Genomic DNA, 26,754 nt, shown 5'->3' with positions numbered 1-26,754 from the left:
ATTCAAGCATATCATACTTTTATGTTTCAACTTTACAGATGTACATTTTCATGATCTAGCTCTCAAAATCTGCAGTAGACAAACCAGTTTACATCTATAGGTTTACCAAATGTTTAAGTGATCATCAGTCAAATTAAGTAATAGTAAAATGTTTTCAAAATAGAAGAGAATCATATCAAAAGTAATGTGAGCATTGCATTGTGAAAGGCAATTACTTTATATGAAAATGTATTGCAATGTGAAACATGTATTTCTAGATGAAAAACTGATTAAGTTTGGTGAAAAAATGACTATGATTTTGTGTTTAGAGTTTTGAAACAACTGCCTTTTTGATGATCTGTTTTGAGTTTTGTACCACACAATTGTGAAAATTGCACCAAAGCGATAAAAAAACTGTAACAAGTCATATTAGAGCAAGTAGTTGTTGTTCATGCAGGAATTCATTTTTTTTTCTCTCATTTTGCCTTCACCACATAAGTAAAGGTTATGAATAATATGTGCTGAATGTTCCTCAACATATAAATAATGCAATTAATAAATAATCTACCTAATAAAAAACAGGTAAGAGAATTTTAAACCATTTTGATTTACCCATTGTGTGTGTGCCTGCATGCGTGCCTAGGTGCCTGTGTGTGTGCCATATGCACGCACCTGTGTGTGTTCCTCTGTAGTGTACCTACCTGTCGTTGAGACAGCAGTAGATGATCGGGTTGTACATGGTGGAGCTCATGGCCAGCCACATGACAGCCAGGTAGACTTGTTGGATGTAGAGCGTCTCAAACAGGAGGGGGAAGAACAGATGGAGCAGGAAGTACACGTGGTAGGGCAGCCAGCAGATAGCAAATGTACACACCACCACGATCATCATCTTCACCACCTATCACAGACAGAGATACAGATCAACCACAGGATTGGGGTTCATTCAAATTCTAATGACAGAGATCCTATTAAATGAGTTCTGTAATTCTGAGTTCGATTCAGTCATTTCAGGAGGCATTTCAATGACATACATGGCATTGTTGAATCAAAATGTAATTTTATATTGTGGGGTCAAGACAACAGGAAATAAAGGGTATGTGTGAGAGAAATAAGAACGTTCTCCCTGGCTGGAACTGGAGGTGATGAAGCCAAGCTGTTCAAGTTCTTCTCCCAAATTACACCATGTTCCCTATAAAGTGCACTGACTTTGACAAGGGCTCATACGATTGTGCTTTTTTTTAAACATTGGGCAAACTATCAGAATTGGAATGCCTCTGTAAATGCAGCCATAGAGGGATACAGCTAGCCCCATAAACTCCACATACCCTTACTGATAATTCACTTGGGTCATTTTGATGTACAGTAGCTAGTAGAGCATGTACACCATAGGTTACCATGGTGTAAACCCATGCATACTTACTGTACTCAATTCTGACATCGTCTAATCTTTCCCAGAGCCCCACAGTAAATATTTACCCTACAATACCCCTGATGTGTTAGTGTACAGATATATGATCTTAATTTGAGCCAGTTTGCTACAGCAGGAAAATAATCCTGCACCAACAGGAAATGTGAATTATTATGTGGATTATAATTAATGGACATTAAAAAAAAGAAACTGTACCTTACATCCATGATATAATACTATGGTCAACGCTATTTCTTTAAACCTAGTGTTAGTGTATGGTACCTTGTGTTTGGCTGTGAGCTGGGCTGGTGTAACCCAGGGTTACTGTACTGTACCTTTTAATATAGTGTGCTGTACCTTTTATTACAGTGCGATGTACCTTTTATTATAGTGTGCTGTACCTTTTATTACAGTGCGCTGTACCTTTTATTATAGTGCGCTGTACCTTTTATTATAGTGTGCTGTACCTTTTATTATAGTGTGCTATACCTTTTATTATAGTGCGCTATACCTTTTATTATAGTGTGCTGTACCTTTTATTATAGTGTGCTGTACCTTTTATTATAGTGTGCTGTACCTTTTATTATAGTGTGCTGTACCTTTTATTACAGTGTGCTGTACCTTTTATTATAGTGTGCTGTACCTTTTATTATAGTGCGCTGTACCTTTTATTATAGTGTGCTATACCTTTTATTATAGTGCGCTGTACCTTTTATTATAGTGCGCTGTACCTTTTATTATAGTGTGCTATACCTTTTATTATAGTGCGCTGTACCTTTTATTATAGTGTGCTGTACCTTTTATTACAGTGTGCTGTACCTTTTATTATAGTGTGCTGTACCTTTTATTATAGTGCGCTGTACTTTTTATTATAGTGTGCTGTACCTTTTATTATAGTGTGCTGTACCTTTTATTATAGTGTGCTGTACCTTTTATTACAGTGTGCTGTACCTTTTATTATAGTGTGCTGTACCTTTTATTATAGTGCGCTGTACCTTTTGTTATAGTGTGCTGTACCTTTTATTATAGTGTGCTGTACCTTTTATTATAATGCACTGTACCTTTTATTATAGTGTGCTGTACCTTTTATTATAGTGTGCTGTACCTTTTATTATAGTGTCCTGTACCTTTTATTATAGTGCGCTGTACCTTTTATTATAGTGTGCTGTACCTTTTATTATAGTGTGCTGTACCTTTTATTATAGTGTGCTGTACCTTTTATTACAGTGCTCTGTACCTTTTATTACAGTGCGCTGTACCTTTTATTATAGTGTGCTGTACCTTTTATTATAGTGTGCTGTACCTTTTATTACAGTGCGCTGTACCTTTTATTACAGTGCGCTGTACCTTTTATTATAGTGCGCTGTACCTTTTATTATAGTGCGCTGTACCTTTTATTACAGTGCGCTGTACCTTTTATTACAGTGCGCTGTACCTTTTATTACAGTGCGCTGTACCTTTTATTACAGTGCGCTGTACCTTTTATTACAGTGCCCTGTACCTTTTATTATAGTGCGCTGTACCTTTTATTATAGTGCGCTGTACCTTTTATTACAGTGCGCTGTACCTTTTATTACAGTGCCCTGTACCTTTTATTATAGTGCGCTGTACCTTGCGTTTGGCAGTGAGCTGCTCCTTGTAGCGGTCAGAGGAGTCTCCAGGTATGTTACTGGCCCAGAGAGTGAGGCCCACCACCAGATAGGCACAGCCCATCACCAGTAGAGGCAGGAAGTAGATCAGCACTGTCACGCACATGTAGTACCTACAGGACATGACAGGGAGGGGAAGACAAGATCAGCATACAGCACCGCTACATTGTACCTACAGGAAAGGGGAAGAAGATCGGCACAGTCACACACACATACAGGTAACTGCCAAAATAATGGAAACACTTTAGTAAATGAAAAATAGAAAATATATTGAAAGCAGGTGCTTCCACACAGGTGTGATTCCTGAGTTAATTCAGCAATTTGATGATTTGATGAGCATGACAGCGTAGTAAACCATATTTCATGGCATCTCAGTCACCAGAGCTCAACCCAATTAACACTTCTGGGAGATTCTGGAGGGGTGCCTGACACCGCGTTTTCCACCACTATCAACAAAACACTAAATTATAGAATTTATCATGGAAGAATCCCTCCAATAGAGTTTCCCAAACGTGGTGCACGTTCTTGTTTTGGCCCTAGCACTACACAGCTGATTCAAATAATCAACTAATCATCACTTTTTGATTATTTCAATCAGATGTGTAGTGCTAGGGGGAAAACCAAAACGTGCACCCCTTGGGGTCCCCAGTACCGAGTTTGGGATACACTGATCTATGCCAAGGTGCATTGAAGCTGTTCTGGGTCATGATGGCCCAATGCCATATAAATACACTTTGTGTTGATGTTTCCTTTATTTTGGAAGTTACTTGGGAGCTGGAAGAAAAGCGGAGACAGGGAGGACATCAGTGAAAGATAACATAGCATCAAAAAAAGGGATCAGATAGGTGTGTGGGTTCGGATGGGATTCTTATCAGGTAACTGTATCTTTAGGTCAGGTGCAACAGTAATAGGGTATGAATAAGGGCCTCCTTATCGAGCAAATATATCTAATAAAACTATTCTGAGAACATTTTTCTATATTTACATGGCAGAGGAACTAACTCCCCCATAATTAACTTTCCAATAATAAATAACAAATTAAGACAGCTCAGATTCAGTTAATACGAGTTAATGGCTTGGTTATCAGACACAGTAGCCGGTCTCTCCTCCCCAGAGACTTCCATGGAAGTCTGTGTTTTTTATTTTTTTAAACAAGGAAAATTCGGACAATTATTATAATCAGATAGAACGCCCAGGAGGACAGAGACATAACATCAGCCTTCAGGCCCTCATACCGGCCTACTGAGCAAAATGCAGGTGCACCAGACGATCAAACCTGGCATACATAGTACACAAGGCATAATAAATGAGCCCAAAGAGAGAGAAGCTACAATTCAACCAATTGACTTGAAGGCTTATCTTTTTTTTGCATCAATGGTTTTCCTCCCCAAAAGCTCTGTTGTACCTTTTTGTTCTCTAGTGATGCATGCAGTGTTTTAGTTTTTTGGATATAAAAGGTAAGACGACTGTGGAAAGCATCTGTTTGTGTTTGCCGAGGAATCCAATATTCAAGGTATACTTCCGAATTGTGTCAGTGAAGCCGTTTATCTACTTCCCTAGAGTCTGATAAACTCGTGGACACCATTTTGTTTTGTCTCTGTGTCCAGTATGAAGGAAGTTATAGGTAGTTTCGCGAATCAATGCTAACTAGCATTACCTTAATGACTGGAAGTCTATGGGAACAGCTGGAAGTCTACAGGAACAGCTAGCATGCTAGCTGTTCCAGTCAACAATAGTTAGCAATTGCGCTAACGCAACATAGCAACTTCCTCAGAGAGAGATATAAAAATGGTATCCACGAATTCATCTGACTCTGGGGAAGTAGATAAAGGGCATTGCCAACATCCTGAAATATCCCTTTAATGGCATTCACAGTCTGTTACCAGTGATTATTACAGTGAAATGTTTGGGAACTGTATGAGAGAGTACAGGCAGCAAATTGGTAATGGGTGGGCTCCTGTACAGACTTCCACGGACTTTTTTGTCTGAGATGTGTGAAATTAACTGTCACAGCTCCCTAACACTTTCTTTTTGTAAATAATATGAATTAAATTCAAAGGAGAACACACCAAGTTTCTAAACCCAGAGGAGCAACATCGCGAGACTGCCGGTAACACTTGTGAAACAGACCAAGCAGACCAGGCCAGGGTTTGGGGTTTGAGAAGTAAATGATAGAAGTTAAACATTCCTCCTTACTTGTTCAATTTTCTTGGTTCGAGCCAACGTCTTATAAAACAACCTCGTTAAAGAGATAAACTGATGTTATTTTAGTCAAAACAACTTTGTATCGAAGAAGTGCCTTTGATTTGATGGCCTGACCACATGGAGTTCGGCGCGAGACGACTGTTAGACCCGATGATGTGTTTCTGCACATGAGCTCAGCTAGCCGATGACGCCATGACATCGCCTACAAGTGTGATTGGGGATTTCTATTGGAGAAGCCGTTTTCTGCCTATCTTCATACTGTACTGTCTTTGGAGAACCGGTAGGCAGTACTTCCTCAGATAAAGTCTTGTTTTATAGTGAACAAAAATATAAAAGCAACATGTAAATTGTTGGTCCCATGTTTTCATGAGCTGAAATAAAAGATCCCTGAAATTGTCCATATGTACAAAAAGCTTATTTCGCTCAAATTTTGTGAACACATTTGTTTGCTTCCCTGTTAGTGAGCATTTCTGCTTTGCCAAGATAATGCATCTACCTGACAGGTGTGATATATCAAGAAGCTGATTAAACAGCATGATCCTTCCACAAGTTCCCCTTGTGCTGGGGACAATTAAAAGCCACTCCAAAAGGTGCAGTTTTGTCACACAACACAATGCCATATATTCCTCAGGTTTTGAGGGAGAGTGCAATTGGCATACTGACTGCAGGAATGTCCTCCAGAGTAGTTGCCAGATAATTGAATGTTTATTTGTCTACGATAAGCCGCCTCCAATGTCGCTTTGAGAATTTGGCAGCACGTCCAACCGGCCTCACAACCGCAGACCATGTGTAACCACGCCAACCCAGGACCTCCAATCCGTGTTCTTCACTGGCGGGATGGTCTGAGACGAGCCACCCGGACAGCTGATGAAACTGTGGGTTTGCACAACCAAATCATTTTTGCAGAAACCGTCTCAGGGAAGCTCAACTACGTGCTTGTCGTCCTCACCAGCGTCTTCACCTGACTGCAGTTCGGCGTTGTAAACATCATCGATTTCCACTGTACAGAGCAGATGGCGTGTATGGCGTTGTGTGGGTGAGCAGTTTGCTGATGTCAACGTTGTGAACAAAGTGCCCCATGGTGGCGGTGGGGTTATGGTATGGGCAGGCATAAGCTACGGAGCACGAACAAATTGCATTTTATCTTTGGCAATCTGAGTGCACAGAGAGACCATGACGAAATCCTGAGGCCCGTTGTCGTGCCATTCATCTGCCACCATCACCTTATGTTTCAGCATGAAAATGCACGGCCCCATGTCGCAAGGATCTGTACACAATTCCTGGAAGCTGAAAACGTCCTAGTTCTTCCATGGCCTGAATACTCACCAGACATGTCACCCATTTCCCACCAATATCCAGCAACTTCGCACAGCCATTAAAGAGGAGTGGACCAACATTCCACAGGCCACAATCAACAGCCTGATCAACTTTATGCGAAGGAGACTCTATGCATGTTGTGCTGATCCATAGATTAGGGCCTAATGAATTCATTTCAATTGACTGCTTTTATTATATGAACTGTAATTCAGTAAAATCTTTGGAATTATTGCATGTTGCGTTTATATTTTTGTTCAGTGTATTTGTAACAACAGAGAAACCAATAACAACGGTGCCATATTTTCATCCCTCTCTCTCTCAACATGAAAGAATTCTCAAATCGCACCCTAATCCCTATATGGTGCACTACATAGGGAATAGGGTGCCATTTGGGACGCACTCTGAAGGACTTCCAAATACGGACACATAGAAAGAATGTGTATATCAGGCCAGCTTTTTCCATACTTACCTCCCTATGACTCTGTCAGCAAAGCATGTGTTTAATTTCTCCGACAGTTTTCAGGGTTGTTGTTGTCACTAGGATAACTATTTTCTTCAGGGGAATATTTCAAAAGGTAGCAGGGCTTGTCAGTGTGTTTTGGTTTGGCAGGCTGAGGATCTGACTGTTTGCAGGTCCTTATCAGGGTCACTTCACTTGGAGACTGTGAGTCAGACAGCATTTTAGTATTTTGCAACACCCATCACAAGCAGCTGAGGATATCACATGTCGTCGACGCATTCAAGCAGACACACTCACCAGGCAGACCCATGCATTGACACACAGACATGCCATAGACATACACACAGAAACCCACACAAATGCATGCACACAAACTGTCAAACACGTACAGTTACACACATACACTATTAGAAAAAAAGGTGCTATTTACAACCTAAAAGGTTTCTTCAGCTGTACCAATTGGACACCACTTTGAAGAACCATTTGGTTCCAGGTAGAACCCTTTTTGGTTCAATGTAGAGCACAGGAGGTTGGTGGCACCTTAATTGGGAAGGACGGACTTGTGGTAATGGTTGGAGCGAAATAAATGGAATGGTATCAAATACATTAAACACATGGTTTCCATGTGTTCGATGCCATTACATTTGCTCCGTTCCAGCCATTATTATGAGCCGTCCTCCCCTCAGCAGCCTCCACTGATGTAGAACCCTTTCGACATGGATCGCAAAAGGGTTCTACCTGAGTTCTACCTGGAAGTGTACAGAAGTAAGATATTTTAGCCAGTTTGCTACAGCAGGAAAATAATCCTGCAGACACAGGAAATGTGAATTATTATGATGATTATAATTATTGGACATCTTTGTAGGGGTTGATACAAATTTCATAAGGGAACTTTAAGTCTGAAATTTCAAAGTGGAAATTAGAAACTTCAGAAGTTCTCCTGCAACAAGGTGATCAAATTAAGATCCTACAAATGAAAATGCTTAAACACACACACGCGCGCACACACACACACGCGCGCGCGCACACACACACACACACACACACACACACACACACACACACACACACACACACACACACACACACACACACACACACACACACACACACACACACACACACACACACACACACACACACACACACACACACACACACACACACACACACACACACACACACACACATGGACACACACACACAGGGACACACACACACACACATACATACACACACACACACACAGTTTGGTGGGAGTTTGTAGAAAAATTTACATTTGGTTTTAAAAACTATTGTCCGTTTAATGAACTGTCCGTACTTCCAGTAGAGCCTGTTGTGGGTATAAGGCAATTTACAAAAATTAGTGCGGCCTTGAGCAAACTTCCCCGGAATACGTAATGAGCCCGGTGGCTGCCTGCATCCTGCCTCTCCTCTCCCATCTTCTCCTCTCCTCTCCTCCTCTAGTCTCCTCTCCTCTCTCTCCCCCATCCTCTCGTCTCCTCTCCCTCCAGCCTCCTGCCCCCTGCCTCCTGCTCGCTGGGCTAGCAGAAAAGAGAAGTGAGTGTCTGTCACCTAACTGTCACAGCACAGTTATCAATAAAAATCCTGCCAAATAAAGTCACAATGGGAGGAATGATACATCAACGTTACAGTTTACAGTTACACCCAGCACATCAAAGTCCAATAGCCCACCCAGTTAATATTCACCATGTACAGTACTTGCTGCTCATTAATTTTCTGTCTTCTCTTCCTGCCTGACTGTCCAGCCGAGCTCTAGACTGGATCTCAAAGATTGTCTGTGTTCTGTTGCGCCATGTGTGGGCCGCTGTTGCTGTTCTTTTGACTTTGCTGGGAGAAGAGAATGAAGCCTGGGCATCTGCAGAGGGAGATGAATGTAGTGGCTGAGGTAACGTGACACCCTGCACAATGCTGCTGGCTTACTGGCATAGGTCAAAGACAAGCTCTTTAGGTACCCAATTTAGGGGACGGGGGGGGGACGGGGGGGGGGCGGACAGACAGAGAGAACGGGGTGTGCTTGCGCAGGATGGTCTGTGTGTGTCACTTTGTGTGTGTCTTTTTCTCTTTCTCTATTACTCACCCTCTCTTCCTCTCTCTCTCAATGTGTGTGTGTGTGTGTGGGGGGGGGGGGTCACTGTGTGTCTAACTCTCTGTGTATGTGTGTGTGTGGGGTGGGGGGGAGGGAGGGGGTGTAACTGTGTGTCTACCGCTCTGTATTAAGTTGTGTATAGAAAAGGTCTGTGCACAGCTGTGTATGCGGCTGTGCTCAAACCCGCACACGGGCGTGTGTGAAGGTCTAGCGTACTTGTCTGAGTGTGTGATCATACTGTTGGAAACTGAATCTTCGGTAAGTTTGTGGCGTTGCTATTTATACCCTCCCCGTGGCCTTACTCCCTAATTCCTGCTCACTGAGAGGGGGCCATAGCGACGGTGGCAGAGGGGCAGCACATACACACACAACCACACACACACACAACCACACACACACACACACACACACACACACACACACACACACACACACACACACACACACACACACACACACACACACACACACACACACACACACACACACACACACACACACACACACACACACACACAACCACACACACACACACCATCCCACACAATGCTTGGACTGGAGGGTCAGCCATAATCAGATGTGTCAATTACAGCAGTGGACGGGCTGGCTGAATTACAACCACACCAAAGCTCCGCTCACTTAGCCCTGATGTGTCAGTGATTACAGTTTTATTAAAAAAGTAATAAGTGCCACAGCGATTCCTACATGAACATTGTAATTGCCATCGTGCCTGGACAGCCAGACTGAATGACAATGGCATTTGGAGACAAAGAAAGCAACCCTAAAATGCTGTGGTGTTGATGTGCTGAGAGCAGAGGGGCTGCTGTGATCAGATCAGAGCTGGAGGCTGTGCATTTATCAGCTCACTGGACGGCGGAAGGTAACGACTGCAGTCAAACAAATACATTAAGGGCCACAGGGGTGGGGAGCACTTTCCCACTGTTAGCGTAAATGGGCCTTACGCATGCTAGAATCATCCCTTGAATCTCCAGGTCTCTGTCTTTGTCACTCTCTCTCTCTCGCACTCTCTACAGTGTGGCCATCAGAGGATTTCAACCTTCAGCTGAAGCTGCCATACATCTTCACGGCTTTTACACACACACACACACACACACGCACACGCACACGCACACACACACACACACACACACACACACACACACACACACACACACACACACACACACACACACACTCACACTCACACTCACACTCACACACACACACACCGTGACAGTCACGTCCTGACCATAGATAGTCCTTATTTTCTATGGTGGAGTAGGTCAGGGCGTGACTCGGGGTTAGTCTAGTTTATATTTTCTATGTGGGGTTCTAGTTTTGTTTTCTATGTTGGTGTTTGTTATGATTCCCAATTAGAGGCAGCTGGCTATCGTTGTCTCTAATTGGGGATCATATTTAAGTATCATTTTTCCACCTGTGTTTTGTGGGATATTGTCTATGTGTAGTTGCATGTTAGCACTCCATTGTCGTCACGTTTCGTTTTGTCTTTATTGTTTTGTTGTGTGGTTCACTTATTTCTAATAAAAGATGTGGGACCCAGATCCCGCTGCAGGTTGATCCGAGTATGCTTCCAACGATCGTGACAGTGACCTTTAAAATTAGGGAGGACGATTCATTTTTTTCATGAGTATGGCCTTATTTCTATTACATTATATTGGATGACTGTCATTCATATTCCATTCACCCAGCTCAATGTTACATCGATAGGTTTAGGCTACTACATGATACTCAACTGTTCCCTATACCCATCATGAGGTTGCTACATGAATGAACGTTTACAACGTAGATGCACAGGTCGAAAGAACATTTTTAGTAATCAAGGTGACAGACAGTGACACATTCAATACCGCCTTGCACACTCTTGCCTGCATCTAGCTCATCTAGGCTTTAATTATTAGTCCAACAGTTGCAAACAAGAGGTTCCATTGGACAAATTCAGGTATGTTTATCCCCGTTTTATTCCGTTTGCTTACGTTTTAGAAATGTTTTTTAAACAGAATCGGCGGAATTAACACACCTCTTATCACACGCAAACACAGTTCACTTTAATAGCAGCCACATACAAACAGCATGATCATTTTGCTCGCTGTATAATTCCTTCTCGCATCTACTTGCTCTCCTCCTCTAACTTTTCCCCTTCGCTTGTGGACTTCAGTGCACAACACATCATCTGTCTGTGACCAGGCAAAAAAATCTTTCCAAGCCAAACCTTCATATCATAACCACTAACTGCTACACACAGCCTATATAATTGTCACCATATTAGCATATTACCATAACGTCATAGTCAACATAACTACTAGAACTAATGCATTAGTAAACCCGCTACAATCATGCAGTACAGTCAGCAAGCAGTTTAGCAGTTATACCGGTGGGACCCGGTGGCAATAAATTAATAAAACCAAAAGCTTACCTTGCCTTGGAAGAGTTCCAGTGTTGGATAGGCATAGCCAGCTAGCTAACATAGCATCCCTCTCTGTTTGAGCCGGGTGTTTGAGTAGGCTAAACTAGCTATCTGCATTCGCTAGCTAAGTGAAACTGAAAGTGAAAAAAGAAATGCTACAAAATATCTCTCTCTATCTCTCTCTTTCTCTCTCGCTCTCTCTATTGCTTCTCCTTCATTTTTAAAGAAATTAAATTGTTCAAAACTATTGCCTTTCTCTCTCTGAGTCAATTACTCACCACATTTTATGCACTGCAGTGCTAGCTAGCTGTAGCTTATGCTTTCAGTACTAGATTCATTCTCTGATCCTCTGATTTGATGGACAATATGTCAGTAAATACTGCAAGAGCTCGGAGGTTGTCCTCTGAAAGTTGACATAATTACTGTGTAAGTCTATGGAAGGGGTGAGAACCATAAGTCTCCTACTTTTTCTATTGAAGTCAACGTACCCAGAGGAGGACGGAAACTAGCTGTCCTCAGGCTACACCATGGTGCTACGCTACAGAGTGCTGTTGAGGCTGCTGTAAACCTTCATTGCAAAACAGTGTGTTTTAATCAATGATATGGTGATGTAAATATATTTAGCTTAGTTTTATCTAAAAAGGCTAACTTTTTTAATGTTTCACTATTTTTATTTGTATGAAATTCACTGACGAGGATGGGCCTCCCCTTCCTCTTCTGAGGAGCCTCCACTGCTTCACAGCTTTTAGTTTGCCGTACATTATGGGGTGAAGAGAACCAAGGAGAGCATTGGGAAGCGGTCCCGGTGACAGACTTGCTATTCTGTTCCCCACAGCACAAATCAAATAGAGCATACAATTATAGGTGTGAAGTGCTAACATTAACTCCTTATATATATATATATATATAGCACTTCACGCCTATAATTGTATTGTTCATTGAAAAGGGGAAAGGGGATACCTAGTGAGTACAACTGAACGCATTCAACCGAAATGTGTCTTCCTCATTTAACCCAACCCTCTGAATCAGGGTATGACAACCGTAATCTTTCCGTTCTATTTTGGTAACGTAAGGAAGGAAGCAATGTAGAGGAAAGGTTGGGCAGAATATCACTCAGTCAGACACGTGTCTGATGGTGTCACTCTCCTGCTTCATGTTCATCTATGAAGCACATCAAAACAGTGTGAAAGATGAGAGGTGAGAGAGAGGCGAATGGAAGAATGAATGCGAGAGGCTCAGATCCAATGATTCAGCAATAACATCTAAACTGCCAAAGCCCCCTACAATACAAATAATAATCTGTTCAATATCTGGCTACCCATATTCACCTGATACTGCAGCTCAGAATATGTCTAGTGGCTTCGCAATCACACCATTAAATAATACTCTGTTTCCTTCCAACAATGTTTTGTTAAGGTTAGACACAGGGTATGTAGTCTGCATGCACTCTCAGTCTAGTCTGCGTCTCAAATGGCACCCTCGTTCCCTTTATGGTGCACGACTTTCGACCAGAGCTATATGGGCCCTAGTCAAAGGAAGTGGACTATAAAGGGAAAAGGGTGCCATTTGGGATGTTCTCTCAGTCCTTTCAGTTTTTTTATTGCTTTCGATGGATGGAGCTAAGAGGATAATATGAAATCAGCCCTGCGTTTGGACAGCTAGAAGATAATGGAATTGAGCTTTTTATGGTTAACCCAAGCTGCTCTTGAGTGGAGACACAATTCGAGGAATTTGGAATCGATAGTGAAGGTAAATAAAATATTTGATCTGTTAGGCAACAGAATAGTGAACAGCAGAATGTCTTGGTCTATCTTTTATATGCTCTGCTGAAGACATGCAGAAGTCGACACAGGGGGGCCTTAACTCTCCGCTGCTTTCGATAACAGTCATCATTAGCATTGTATTTAAAACAGAGTCAAACTGCTGCTTTAATAAGCAGTGCGGGAATGGTAAACGTTACATCGGCTTTAATAAATAGTGAGAGAAGAGTAAACTGTATAGTTGTGTATTCTACTGTTTACATCTGAAGTGATATTTTCCCTACACAGGTGACTTGATAAAAAGCTTTTGGTGTTTTTTCTTTCATCGAGAAACAGAAAAGAAACAAAGCATTTTTGTTCCATGCTGCTTTTATTTACTGGCTAGTGTTTACCAACAACCCTCATGCATTTGTTCTCCATTCAAAGTAATCAGGAGTGTTTAGTTTAGTGATTAGTGGAAATGCCCACGCACACGCACACAAACACACACTCTCGCTCTCTCTCTCTCTCTCTCTCTTTTTCTCTCTCTCAAACATACACACACTTATAAAGGAAACTCACATAATTCTGTAGTCGCAGCCAGTGTATTCGGGCCACTCGATGTAGCAGATGATTCGTCCAGGCAGCTCTTCTGTCACTGAGTAGTAGTACTGAGGGAAGGCCAGGAGCAGAGCCAGCACCCAGATCACCCCCACGATCACCTTGGTCTCTGTGGACGACATACGCTGCTGCAAGGGGTGGATGATGGCCATGTACCTAGGAAAAGAGGAGAGAAAGGAGGGTCAAACACATGTTCAGGAAGATACAAGGTGAAGATCTACACACATACACACACACAGGGGTGTAAAGTACTTCATTAAAAATACTTTAAAATACTACTTAAGCAGTTTTTTGGGGTATCTGTACTTTACATTACTATTTATATGTTTGACTACTTTTACTTTCACTTCACTACATTCCCAAAGAAAATGATGTACTTTTTACTCCATACATTTTCCCTGACACCCAAAAGTACTAGTTAAAATTTGAATGCTTAGCAATACAGGAAAAAGGTCAAATTCACACACTTATCAAGAGAACATCCCTGGTCATCCCTACTGCCTCTGATCTGCTGGACTTACGAAACATAAATGCTTCCTTTGTAAATTATGTCTGAGTGCTGGAGTGTGCCCCTGGCTGTCAAAAAAAGTTATAAAAAAGGAAATTGTGCCACCTGGTTTGTTAAATATAAGGAATTTGATGTATAGTATTTGCTTTTACTTTTTACTTTTACTCAAGTAAGACAATTTAGTACTTTTTCCATCACTGTACTTACTTTTAGACTTTTACTCTAGTACTATTTTACTGGGTTACTTTCACTTTTACTTGAGTCATTTTAGATTAAGGTATCTTTACTTTTACTCAATTATGACAATTGAGTATTTTTTTCCACCTGCACACACACACACACACACACACACACACACACACACACACACACACACACACACACACACACACACACACACACACACACACACACACACACACACACACACACACACACACACACACACACACACAACTTGACACTATTGATCAAACTAAAACGCTAATGTTTTATTCTTCCCCTCTGAGCATCAGGGACTATCCTTTGGTTAATTGAGGGGTTCTTTGAGGAACCTTCAATGTTTCAATGTAGCAAGAGTTTCTTGAGCACGTTGAATGTATTTTTCCGTTGAATTTGTTACGCTGCCAGACTCAGAAGAAGATGGAAAATATGTGGTTTTCGGGATGGCTTTAGGGGATAGCTAGCAACTTGTAAACAATTACCCATTCCTATGAGTACTATTGTAACACTAATGTCGAATAATACATTATATAATACAGTTGAAGTCAGAAGTTTACATGAACCTTAGCCAAATACATTTAAACTCCGTTTTTCACAATTCCTGACATTTAATCCAAGTAAATGTTCCCTGTCTTAGGTCAGTTAGGATCACCACTTTATGTTAAGAATGTGAAATGTCAGAATAATAGTAGAGAGAATGATTTATTTCAGATTTGATTTCTTTCATCACATTCCCAGTGGGTCAGAAGTTTACATACACTCAATTAGTATTTGGTAGCATTGCCTTTAAATTGTTTAACTTGGGTCAAACTTTCAGGTAGACTTCCACAAGCTTCCCACAATAAGTTGGGTGCATTTTGGCCCATTCCTCATGACAGAGCTGGTGTTACTGAGTCAGGTTTGTAGGCCTCCTTGCTCGCACACACTTTTTCAGTTCTGCCCGCAAATTTTCTATAGGATATAGGTCAGGGCTTTGTGATGGCCACTCCAATACCTTGACTTTGTTGTCCTTAAGCCATTTTGCAACAACTTTGGAAGTATGCATGGGGTCATTGTCCATTTGGAAGACCCATTTGCGACCAAGCTTTAACTTCCTGACTGATGTCTTGAGATGTTGCTTCAATATATCCACATAATTTCCCTTCCTCAATATGCCATCTATTTTGTGAAGTGCACCAGTCCCTCCTGCAGCAAAGCAGCCCCACAACATGATGCTGCCACCCCCGTGCTTCACGGTTGGGATGGTGTTCTTCGACTTGCAAGCCTCTCCCTTTTCCCTCCAAACATAACAATGGTCATTATGGCCAAACAGTTCTATTTTTGTTTCATCAGACCAGAGGACATTTCTCCAAAAAGTACGATCTTTGTCCCCATAGGCAGTGGCAAACAGTAGTTTGGCTTTTTTTATGGTGGTTTTGGAGCAGTGGCTTCTTCGATGCTGAGCGGCCTTTCAGGTTATGTTGATATAGGACTCGTTTTACTGTGGATATAGATACTTTGTACCTGTTTCCTCCAGCATCTTCACAAGGTCCATTGCTGTTGTTCTGGGATTGATTTACACTTTTCTCACCAAAGTACGTTCAACTCTAGGAGACAGAACGTGTCTCCTTCCTGAGCGGTATGACGGGTGCGTGGTCCAATGGTGTTTATACTTGCGTACTATTGTTTGTACAGATGAATGTGGTACCTTCAGGCGTTTGGAAATTGCTCCCAAGGATGAACCAGACTTGTGGAGGTCTACAATTTTTTTCTGAGGTCAAGCAAACAGCCACTGAGTTTGAAGGTATGCCTTGTAATACATCCACAGGAACACCTCCAATTGACTCAAATTATGTCAATTAGCCTATCAGAAGCTTCTAAAGTCATGACATCCTTTTCTGAAAATTTCCAAGCTGTTTAAAGGCACAGTCACCTTAGTGTATGTAAACTTCTGACCCACTGGAATTGTGATACAGTGAATTATAAGTGAAATAATCTGTCTGTAAACAATTGTTGTAAAAATGACTTGTGTCACGCACAAAGTAGATGTCCCAACCGACTTGCCAAAACTATAGCTTGTTAACAAGACATTGGTGGAGTGGTTGAAAAACGAGTTTTAATGACTCCAACCTAGGTGTATGTAAACTTTGACTTCAACTGTACATACAGTTGAAGTCAGAAGTTTACATACACTTATTTTCCAAGTGGTTTATGTTAAAGGGCACTTCGTTTAATATAACAGGTTTTTAAAATTCAATATTTGTGCACAATTTCTTCCAGGGGTTGGAACTGAATTATTTTCCAATCGTTTCATTCTGAACAGAACCATTATTTTTTTCATTCCGTTCCACTGTTCCGACCAAAACAATAACATTCTGAACTGGTTCAAACAATCAAAAAAGTAACGGTTTATATCATTCCTTTCTGTTCCTTTTTAAACATCTGAAACATATTTTTTTACATTTAGCTCAAAATTAATTTACTTCACCAATCAGTGCGGATAGAGCAGCTTGCTGTGGAGCGGGTAAGCGATTGAATCTGTATAAGAAAGTCGATAACTGCATGGTTTAATCATAATGAAAGACAAAACACACACTGTGCTGCCAGTCAGTGTAGGGCGTGAGATGCAGCTGAAATTTTGAGGGTGAGAGAGAGCGAGAGAGGATGGAGGAAGCTTACCTTGAAGTGCTGGGCATTGTGTTATGACATGCATTATCTGAATTAGGCCCACAGAATTATACATACGGAGGAGCGGCTTCTATGGAGGAACTTTTAATGTCTTTGAACTTCTGAGTTGGTTTAATGTTGGACCAGAGCAAATGATAGCTAGCTAAGCTAGCTAGCTAACAAGCTTGTGTGTGCAGAGCAGCACTAGAATTAAAAACGTCTTACATTTTTGTAGTTAATAAATCCAATGTAAAATCCTATCCTTAACTAGCATTGAAAAGTAAATTTAATTCTTCTCTATGTAGCCCTTTCCTGCAGTCAAATGACCTAGTGGCTTCATTAGTGGAATGTTATTCATATTTTTCATAGTTTCATAATTAATCAACGTTATATTATTTGTTATATTTCAGCTTTCTTTGATGTATATAAAGTGTAATATTGGGATGCAAACTCAAAATGCAATACATTTCAATTGTATATTTGACATGGTACAGGTGTCGTCTTTTTTAAGCCCATAAGCATGTGTGTGAGGTGTATATTTTTGTTTCAAAGTAGATTTGTTTAAGACTACCAAGAAACACTCTGTGTGATCCTGATTTAGCCCATCGCAGTAAAAGGTCTCTCCCTAATTTCTGAATTATGCTTGTAACATAGTCAGTAGGCTACAGTATCCTATGTTTCTAAGTGACACAGTGAGGGCTTGCATGGGTGCTTTGTTGTGATTTTTGAGGGACTGGAAAAAAATGCCTTGAACGTAAAATAACGTTATTAACCAGTTTCCATGCCTTTAAAAGAACGTTCTCTTCCAGAACAGTATGGATCACTTTCGTTTTCAGTTCGGGTTCTGTTCCTCAAATAATTTTGTTATTTTCCGGTTTTCGGTTCTGTTCCCTGAACCGGTTCCAACCTTTTTATTTCTACTTCAAATATCAAAGGCATATATTTAGTGGAATAACCCTTTAGTCCTAGTCCAAAATTACATCCTATTCCCTATATAGGACCAGTGACTGTTCAAAAGTAGTGCACTATATGGAATAGGTTGCAATTTGGCATGCAACCCCAAGCAAGTCCCATTCCATCAATAGACTACTGACCTAATGAGCGGCACTTGAGAGTTCAATGTCTTTAACTTGGAGATTTAATCAACATCTTAATCCACCTAATAGCCCCATTTAATCTTCTATTTGGACATTCTCCCAATAATCTTTGATTTCAAACGTTCTCTGTAGTCCAACACAACTATCGGTCACATCTTGACTATCTGCTATACCTGGCTCATTCCATTACCACACGGCTCTCGGAATCCCCTATCTTGTTTCAAGTGATACTCACAATGCTGCTTCTCCATGGTATGGGTTTAGTTCAGCTGTGTTTCTGACAACACTCTTTGAAAAGCATATAGAGGCCTGGCTTACAGGGATAGTGTGGGTTAGCTGCTGGTGACTGATGCCAGCTTGTTTTCTGTTCACCACCTGCATACAAATGCATAGATTTACATACTGTATGTTCACATGAACACACAGCAAATACAAACCTCTGTATTTCTCTTTATTTTGTATAACCTTACAACAACAGCATGGAACCACGGTTTTGGGAATCCTTTTGTCATTTTTTAAACTAGAAATTCAATCTTTTTTCTGTATCTACTGTTTGCCTGGAGTGTCGGCAGCATCCCTCTTTGTCTCACTTTCTTTCAAACCTGTTTTACACCTCACTTACTTTCTCGGTTTTCAACCTGGCTTTGTTGCGAATGTCTCTGGGGCAATAGCAGACCACACTGGAAGATGGTATAAATCAGGTATGGGAAACTGGGGCACGTGACCCCTCTTTTGAAGAACCTCGGTTAAATTTCCCCCCTCCCCCCAAAGAAACTCAGTCGGAGTCTCAATTTACTGTTGCGAGTTAGAATAGTAGAATACACAAGGTGCAATTTCAAAATGTGGTTTTGCATGAGAAATTTTTCTTTTGTCATGTCAGTCGCTGATAGTCACTCAATTAGCCCATGTCAGCTAACATTTTTTAGATTGGTAAATTAGTCAAGCCAGCTATCTAAACTCATAGTAATCATGTTCGAATTACCGCCCAGGGGCCCCCATTGATTTTGTTAGTCACTCTCACTCAGATATAATATTAAAAACTGCAAACATTTCTCTCCACCCTGTGGTAAAATGTATAGAATTGCAACAGTGGCCCCTCATGAGGATTGTGGCCCACACCCCAATCCCAATTGTCCGTCCCTGGTATACATGAATGAGAGAGGCACAGGTCTAATGATCCGGCAATGACATCTAAACCACCAAAGCCACTTAATACATAAGGAATAATCCAATAAAGACAACAGGCAGATGCTCTGTCCGGGTGCTCTCTTGCTCTCGTGGAGAGCTATAAGTCTTTAAGGTATAGGCTCCTTCTACAGAGGTGCCAACACAATATTTAACCTTCACGCTTGCAGTGTTTTTTCTGTTTTGAATTGTTTTGGTTTAAAGGCTGTAATTTGATCAGGAATCTATTTCCCAGTTCATTGTGCTCTCAGGGGGTACTGTTGTTTTGCTGAAGATTACATAAAATCTCCATCAACAGATGGGAGGAAATGAGCCCGGTGGCAGACCTGGGTTGAAATACTATTTGAAATCTTTCAAATACTTTGAGTGTTTGTTGTTGCCTGACTGGGGTTCCAAATGGGTGGGGTTTACAGTATTGGGACTATACGTTGGTCAATTAAGTGGCATGGTCAATTAAGCACAGATAAAGTAATTGAAATATTTTCAAATAGTATTTGAACCCAGGTCTGACGGGTGGTGAGAGGCTGGGTGCAGAGAGGGGTAATGCTGATTGATAGAGAAGATTTCTATTCCTGCCGGAGACATATACTATATATATGCAGCAGCCCAACGTTGCCAACCATTGTGTGTGTGCGTGTGTGCGTGTGTTTGTGTGCCCTACCCTGCGTTCATTACTCCAGCAGTCAGCACTTCCCGCTGGACACCAGCCATAGACAACCTAAATCTAATGCTACCCACAGCCCACATCCCACAGCCCACAGCCCACAACCTAAACCACTGAAGACAGAGATTTGAAGCAATATATCCTTAATTATTATAATCCAATACACATACACTACCGTTCAAAAGTTTGGGGTCACTTAGAAATGTCCTTGTTTTGAAAGAAAAGCACATTTTTTGTCCATTAAAATAACATCAAATTGATCAGAAATACAGTGTAGACATTGTTAATGTTGTAAATGACTATTGTAGCTGGAAACGGCAGTTTTTTTATGGAATATTTACATAGGCGTACAGAGGCCCATTATCAGCAACCATCACTCCTGTGTTTCAATGGCACGTTGTGTTAGCTAATCCAAGTTTATAATTTTAAAAGGCTAATTGATCATTAGAAAACCCTTTTTCAATTATGTTAGCACAGCTGAAAACTGGTGTTCTGATTAAAGAAGCAATAAAACTGGCCTTCTTTAGACTAGTTGAGTATCTGGAGTATCTGTTCGATTACAGGCTCAAAATGGCTAGAAACAAAGAACTTTCTTCTGAAACTCGTCAGTCTATTCTTGTTCTGAGAAATTAAGGCTATTCCATGCGAGAAATTGCCAAGAAACTGAAGATCTCATACAACACTGTGTACTACTCCCTTCACAGAACAGCGCAAATTGGCTCTAACCAGAATATAAAGAGGAGTGGGAGGCCCCGGTGCACAACTGAGCAAGAGGACAAGTACATTCGAGTGTCTAGTTTGAGAAACAGATGCCTTACAAGTCAACTGGCAGCTTCATTAAATAGTACCTGCAAAACACCAGTCTCAATCTCAACAGTGAAGAGGCGACTCCAGGATGCTAGCCTTCCTATAGAAAATTTGTGGGTAGAACTGAAAAAGTGTGTGCGAGCAAGGAGGCCTACAAACCTGACTCAGTTACACCAGCTCTGCCAGGAGGAATGGGCCAAAATTCACCCAACTTATTGTGGGAAGCTTGTGGAAGGCTACCTGAAACGTTTGACCCAAGTTAAACAATATAAAGGCAATGCTACCAAATACTAATTGAGTGTATGTAAACGTCTGACCCACTGGGAATGTGAAATAAATCATTCTCTCTACTATTATTCTGACATTTCACATTCTTAAAATAAAGTGGTGATCCTAACTGACCTAAAACAGGGAAAATTTACTTGGATTAAATGTCAGGAATTGTGAAAAACGGAGTTTAAATGTATTTGGCTAAGGTGTATGTAAACTTCCGACTTCAAGTGTATGTGTGTGTGCGCACTTGTGTTATGTGAGTGTGTCTCTGGACAGATCAGCTGTAGACCTACAGTAAATATAGGCTTTATTTATCAACTCTGCATTGGCGTGTGTGGCTGTGTGTGTGCAGTCCTCTTATAGGTGAAAGGTGGGAGACGGGATATGATGGCCTAACATGACACAGTGCAAATAAATCCAAAGTGAATAGACGGTGTGCCAGAGTCTGGTCTGGATATAGCGCTGCCGTGTTGACCCCAGACTAAATACGTTTGACCCCCACCGGTGGGTGGTCATTTCCCGCATACTCCTTACATCTCTTTCTTCACAACCCTCTAACTCTCTCTTTTATTCCTTCACAACTAAATACAGAATTCTGTTCTGCTTTTTTATAAAAAGCAATCAGATGAAGATAGGAGAGAAATATACAGAGATTGGCTGAATTGCTGTGACATCCCCTGAGAGTCAGGAAGAAATTATAGGAAATTGAATGAACAAAAACAGACACAGTAGTCTTGCTGCCACAGCTGGGAGAGAACGGCATGGCTGCATTAAGATGCTCTGCACTGCAGCAGCACAACGCTGCCAAGCACACACCACACAGGCATACACACAGTGTCACACACATGCATGCGCTTTCTCTTTATCTCTCTCTCTCTCTCTCTCTCTCTCTCTCTCTCTCTCTCTCTCTCTCTCTCTCTCTCTCTCTCACACACACACACACACACACACACACACACACACACACACACACACACACACACACACACACACACACACACACACACACACACACACACACACACACACACACACACACACAGCGTCACCCCCCACACACACACACACACGCACACATCCACACACCCACACACACACACACACACACACACACACACACACACACACACACACACACACACACACACACACACACACACACACACACACACACACACACACACACACACACACACACACACAGCGTCACCCCACACGCACACACACACATACATTGACACAAGGGGGGGGGGGGGGGGGGGTGACAGAGTCACTACAGGCTTGGGTTTGTGTCTGCCTTGCTGTGAATATGTGTACATCATAGCATGGTAGAAACATGGAGGTGATGACTCAAGGCAGCAGATGCTGGGACTATGAGAGAGGGAATTAACCGGTTTAGCGGAGACGCTCATCACAATTACCTGGCACGTAGCACACTCTACTGCTTTTCTATAGGGCATTAGAGAGACATTTCCTATACAAGGGGAATACATGGAAAGACGCATCATTTGATCTACATAATTGAAGGCATAAACACCTGTTGTTTGTGGTGTTTTTCCTCCATATGTTACACATTAGAGTGTGCCATGATTATTTCGCTCCCTCTGTTTACTGGAAATGTAGAATAAAAATGATAGACCTTACCAATTACATCTTGCATACACGATCACTGCTCATTGAGTATGTCAAAAGAATGTGACCATGAGGAGACAGGATTCATTAGGCAAGTTTATAAGAGTGGTTAGATAATGATGAATGGAGAGATGACTACAAGCTTAACCCGTTGATAAGTATGGGGTTTAATCCGATCAGTATGTGTTGTTTGAAGTGTGTCTTTTAGCGCCTCACATGATGCCTGTTCTCCCTGCTCTTCTTGCTCTCCCTGCTCTCCCTACTCCAGGTCATCTCAAGGGTAATTGAATTTCAAAACACTGCAAAGGTCAAGTACATGCAGACTCTGCTGGCAGAAAAGCAGAGCTATGCATGCATTACAGGTTATTACCTCTGGAGTCCCAAGTCAGGGGGTAAGAGGAGAAATCAGACAGCAGCTTTCACAGAATGAGAATGGCTAAATCTCACTAACAGAAACAGAGGTTAATAAGAATAGAATTGTGGGGGTGAGTCTGCTTAAAACAACAGCCTGGATATAAACACACGAGTGAGGTCACACACTCACACAGACACAGACACAGACACAGACACAGACACACACACACACACACACACACACACACACACACACACACACACACACACACACACACACACACACACACACACACACACACACACACACACACACACACATTAGTGATTGATTGGTTTGATGGATTTGATGATGGAGCAGCAACAGCAGCATCACCCCAGAACCAATTAAGTTGAATGAATACATTAGCTATATAACATGTCTATGTAGCCTTGGTAGAAATGTTCTTATCTTAAATGGGCAATCTGCAGTTCAAAGAACAACAAAGTGGGTGCCCAGCCTTTGTTTTGGTAAACAGCTGAGGGATAGGGCTGGAGAAATGTAACCACTCTTAAATTCATAGACAGACCTATGGATTCAAGGACTGACCATCCATGATATCAACATTAGGGTAAAGTTTTAACAATGTTTTGAGGCTATACAATGTTTGTTTACAACTACATTGTTTACAAACAATGGAGTAAAACAAACATATATTTTGACAGTAAGCGACAGTAAGCGATATTCTTCAAGAATCAATGGGTATATATTCGGAATTTTTAAAAATCTATCAATTGCTGATTGCCGCTTTGAACCTGTACACTTATAATCTACACGGACACAGCCAGAAGAGGACTGGCCACCCCTCAAAGGCTGGTTCCTCTCTAGGTTTCTTCCTAGGTTCCTGCCTTTCTAGTGAGTTTTTCCTTGCCACCGTGGCTATACATCTGCATTGCTTGCTCTCTGGGGGTTTAGGTTGGGTTTCTGTATAAGCACTCTGTGACATCTGAATTTTTATTTCATTGATATTACATATTTATTACAAATACATTTGTGACAAGATTCAAGTGCATTATTGTTCTGTTTTGCTTATTATGACCATAGGCAAACATTCTAGCCTTTATCCATTGAAACGTCCCCCCCCAAACTGAACTCACCTGTCCACCGCTATCGCAGTCATAGAGTAGATACTAGCGAAGACAGCAGCGACGGGGAAGAAGTTGTGAAAGCGGCAGTACATCAACCCGAAGTACCACTCGTTGTGGACGGAATAGACGAAGTTGATAACGGTGTTGAAGGCTGACATAGACGCCTCTGCAAACGCCAGGTTCAACAGAAAATAGTTGGTCACAGTTCTCATTCGTTTGTGCGCCATAATGATCCATATTACTACGACGTTCCCCACCAGAGACACAGTAACCATGCAACTGTAGGCGAATGCCCATAGAACAATTCTCCAAACTGGTTGCACAAACTGGTTCCCGTCTAGATCAGTTCCATTGATTCCTGAAGCGTTGGTCCAATTGCTTAGCAATGGCAAATCAGTCGTGGTGAACAAGGGATCCATTTTGGTGTTATCTTTTTTTTTGTGACAAAAATAATGTTGGTCCATGCAATACCTATGACATGTACACTCAACCACTAACAACTGATTGAGTAACTGGTTAGAAATAATCTTGGTGTGTGTTGATGCTTTTCAATTTAAACTTTCTTCATCATTGCCATTCTTCCGATTAATTTGGCACAGCTAAATTAGAATGGTAAAATAATGGAATGATCACTGAAGGCGCAGCTCACACACAGAACATTGAGAATAGTCGTAGCTATTAAAAATTGAATTTGGATAAAACGATTAATATGTATTTCAGTTGACTCCTCTCCGTGTAAAATTGAGATGGTCCTTGGTGTATGGCTCTTCTCCACCGCAGCAAAAAGACATGGGGAACAGCGTCCTAGTCTCCAGCGCGGTACTCTGTACTCCGTACCCTATACTCTTGGCTCAGAGAGGTGCTCTCTCTCTCCTCTCACACAATCGACGTGCGCCAACCGGAGCGCAGCCAAGAGCGCGCATACGCGAATATCATAGATGTTCTGCAATAGTGTGTGGTAACTTGAGACGTCCATGGACTGGACAACTTGTTCAGCAAGACTAGCATACTTAAAGTAATTAATGATTGTCTAAATGTAGACAATAGAGAAGTATTTAGCCGACGAATAAAAGGACTGCTGCTATAGCAGATAAGGACTCCTGTAGTGAATGGGGGTTGTATTTCAATGGTGTAATTTATTATAGGCTCTTTACCTAACAATTTCCAATAGCTCACATTTTCTGAGAGCATTGTAGAAACATTATACAGTTGAAGTCGGAAGTTTACATACACTTAGGTTGGAATCATCAAAACTTGTTTTTCAACCACTCCACAAATTTCTTGTTAACAAACTATAGTTTTGGCAAGTCGTTTAGGACATCTACTTTGTGCATGACACAAGTAATTTTTCCAGCAATTGTTTACAGACAGATTATTTCACTTATAATTCACTGTATCACAATTCCAGTGGGTCAGAAGTTTACATACACTAAGTTGACTGTGCCTTTAAACAGCTTGGAAAACTCCAGAAAATGATGTCATGGCTTTAGAAGCTTCTGGTAGGCTAATTGACATAATTTGAGTCAATTGGAGGTGTACCTGTGGATGTATTTCAAGGCCTACCTTCAAACTCAGCCCCTCTTTGCTTGACATGGGAAAATCAAAAGAAATCGGCCAAGACCTCAGAAAAACAATTGGAGACCTTCACAAGTCTGGTTCATCCTTGGGAGCAATTTCCAAACGCCTGAAGGTACCACGTTCATCTGTACAAACAATAGTACGCAAGTATAAACACTATGGAACCACAGAGCTGTCATACCGCTCAGGAAGGAGATGCGTTCTGTCTCCTAGAGATGAATGTACTTTGTTGCGAAAAGTGCAAATCAAACCCAGAACAACAGCAAAGGACCTTGTATAGATGCTGGAGGAAACAGGTACAAAAGTATCTATATCCACAGTAAAACAAGTCCTATATCGACATAACCTGAAAGGGTGCTCAGCAAGGAAGAAGCCACTGCTCCAAAACCACCATAAAAAGCCAGACTACGGTTTGCAACTGCACATGGGAACAAAGATTTTCCTTTTTGGAGAAATGTCCTTTGTTGTGATGAAACAAAAATAGAACAGTTTGGCCATAATGACCATCGTTATGTTTGGAGGAAAAGGGGGAGGCTTGCAATCCGAAGAACCCCATTCCAACCGTGAAGCATCATGTTGTGTGGGTGACAAAAATGGGGAAGGGGAGATGCAGTTTAGAGAGAGACTCAAATTATTGTTGCTCTGTTTTCCTCAGTTTCCCCCAAATTGGTGCAAAAGCTTAAAATATTTTTATACTGAGGTGGACACCTTTGTGAAAGCCTACATGTTGGTCGTTTTAGAGGCCTC

At 41.5% G+C, this 26,754-nt stretch overlaps 1 protein-coding gene across 1 annotated transcript in view; it reads right to left on the bottom strand.

Moving 5' to 3' along the window:
- The window catches only part of LOC139576534 (substance-P receptor-like), a 36,008-nt gene extending 10,735 nt beyond the window's left edge, over positions 1 to 25,273 (bottom strand). Inside the window, exons 1-4 of the mRNA XM_071402742.1 lie at positions 24,439 to 25,273; positions 13,875 to 14,069; positions 2,999 to 3,149; positions 681 to 877 (exon numbers count right to left, since the gene is read on the bottom strand). Coding sequence (XP_071258843.1) covers positions 681 to 877; positions 2,999 to 3,149; positions 13,875 to 14,069; positions 24,439 to 24,893 — 998 coding nt within the window. The 5' untranslated portion in view covers positions 24,894 to 25,273. The remainder of the gene's footprint in view (positions 1 to 680; positions 878 to 2,998; positions 3,150 to 13,874; positions 14,070 to 24,438) is intronic.
- Between the last annotated feature and the right edge of the window lie 1,481 nt (positions 25,274 to 26,754).

Source organism: Salvelinus alpinus, chromosome 5, assembly GCF_045679555.1.
Source record: "Salvelinus alpinus chromosome 5, SLU_Salpinus.1, whole genome shotgun sequence".
In the NCBI taxonomy this organism is placed as follows: domain Eukaryota; kingdom Metazoa; phylum Chordata; class Actinopteri; order Salmoniformes; family Salmonidae; genus Salvelinus; species Salvelinus alpinus.
Note: the sequence above shows the minus strand (reverse complement) of the source record. Positions and strands in the feature narration are given on the sequence as shown.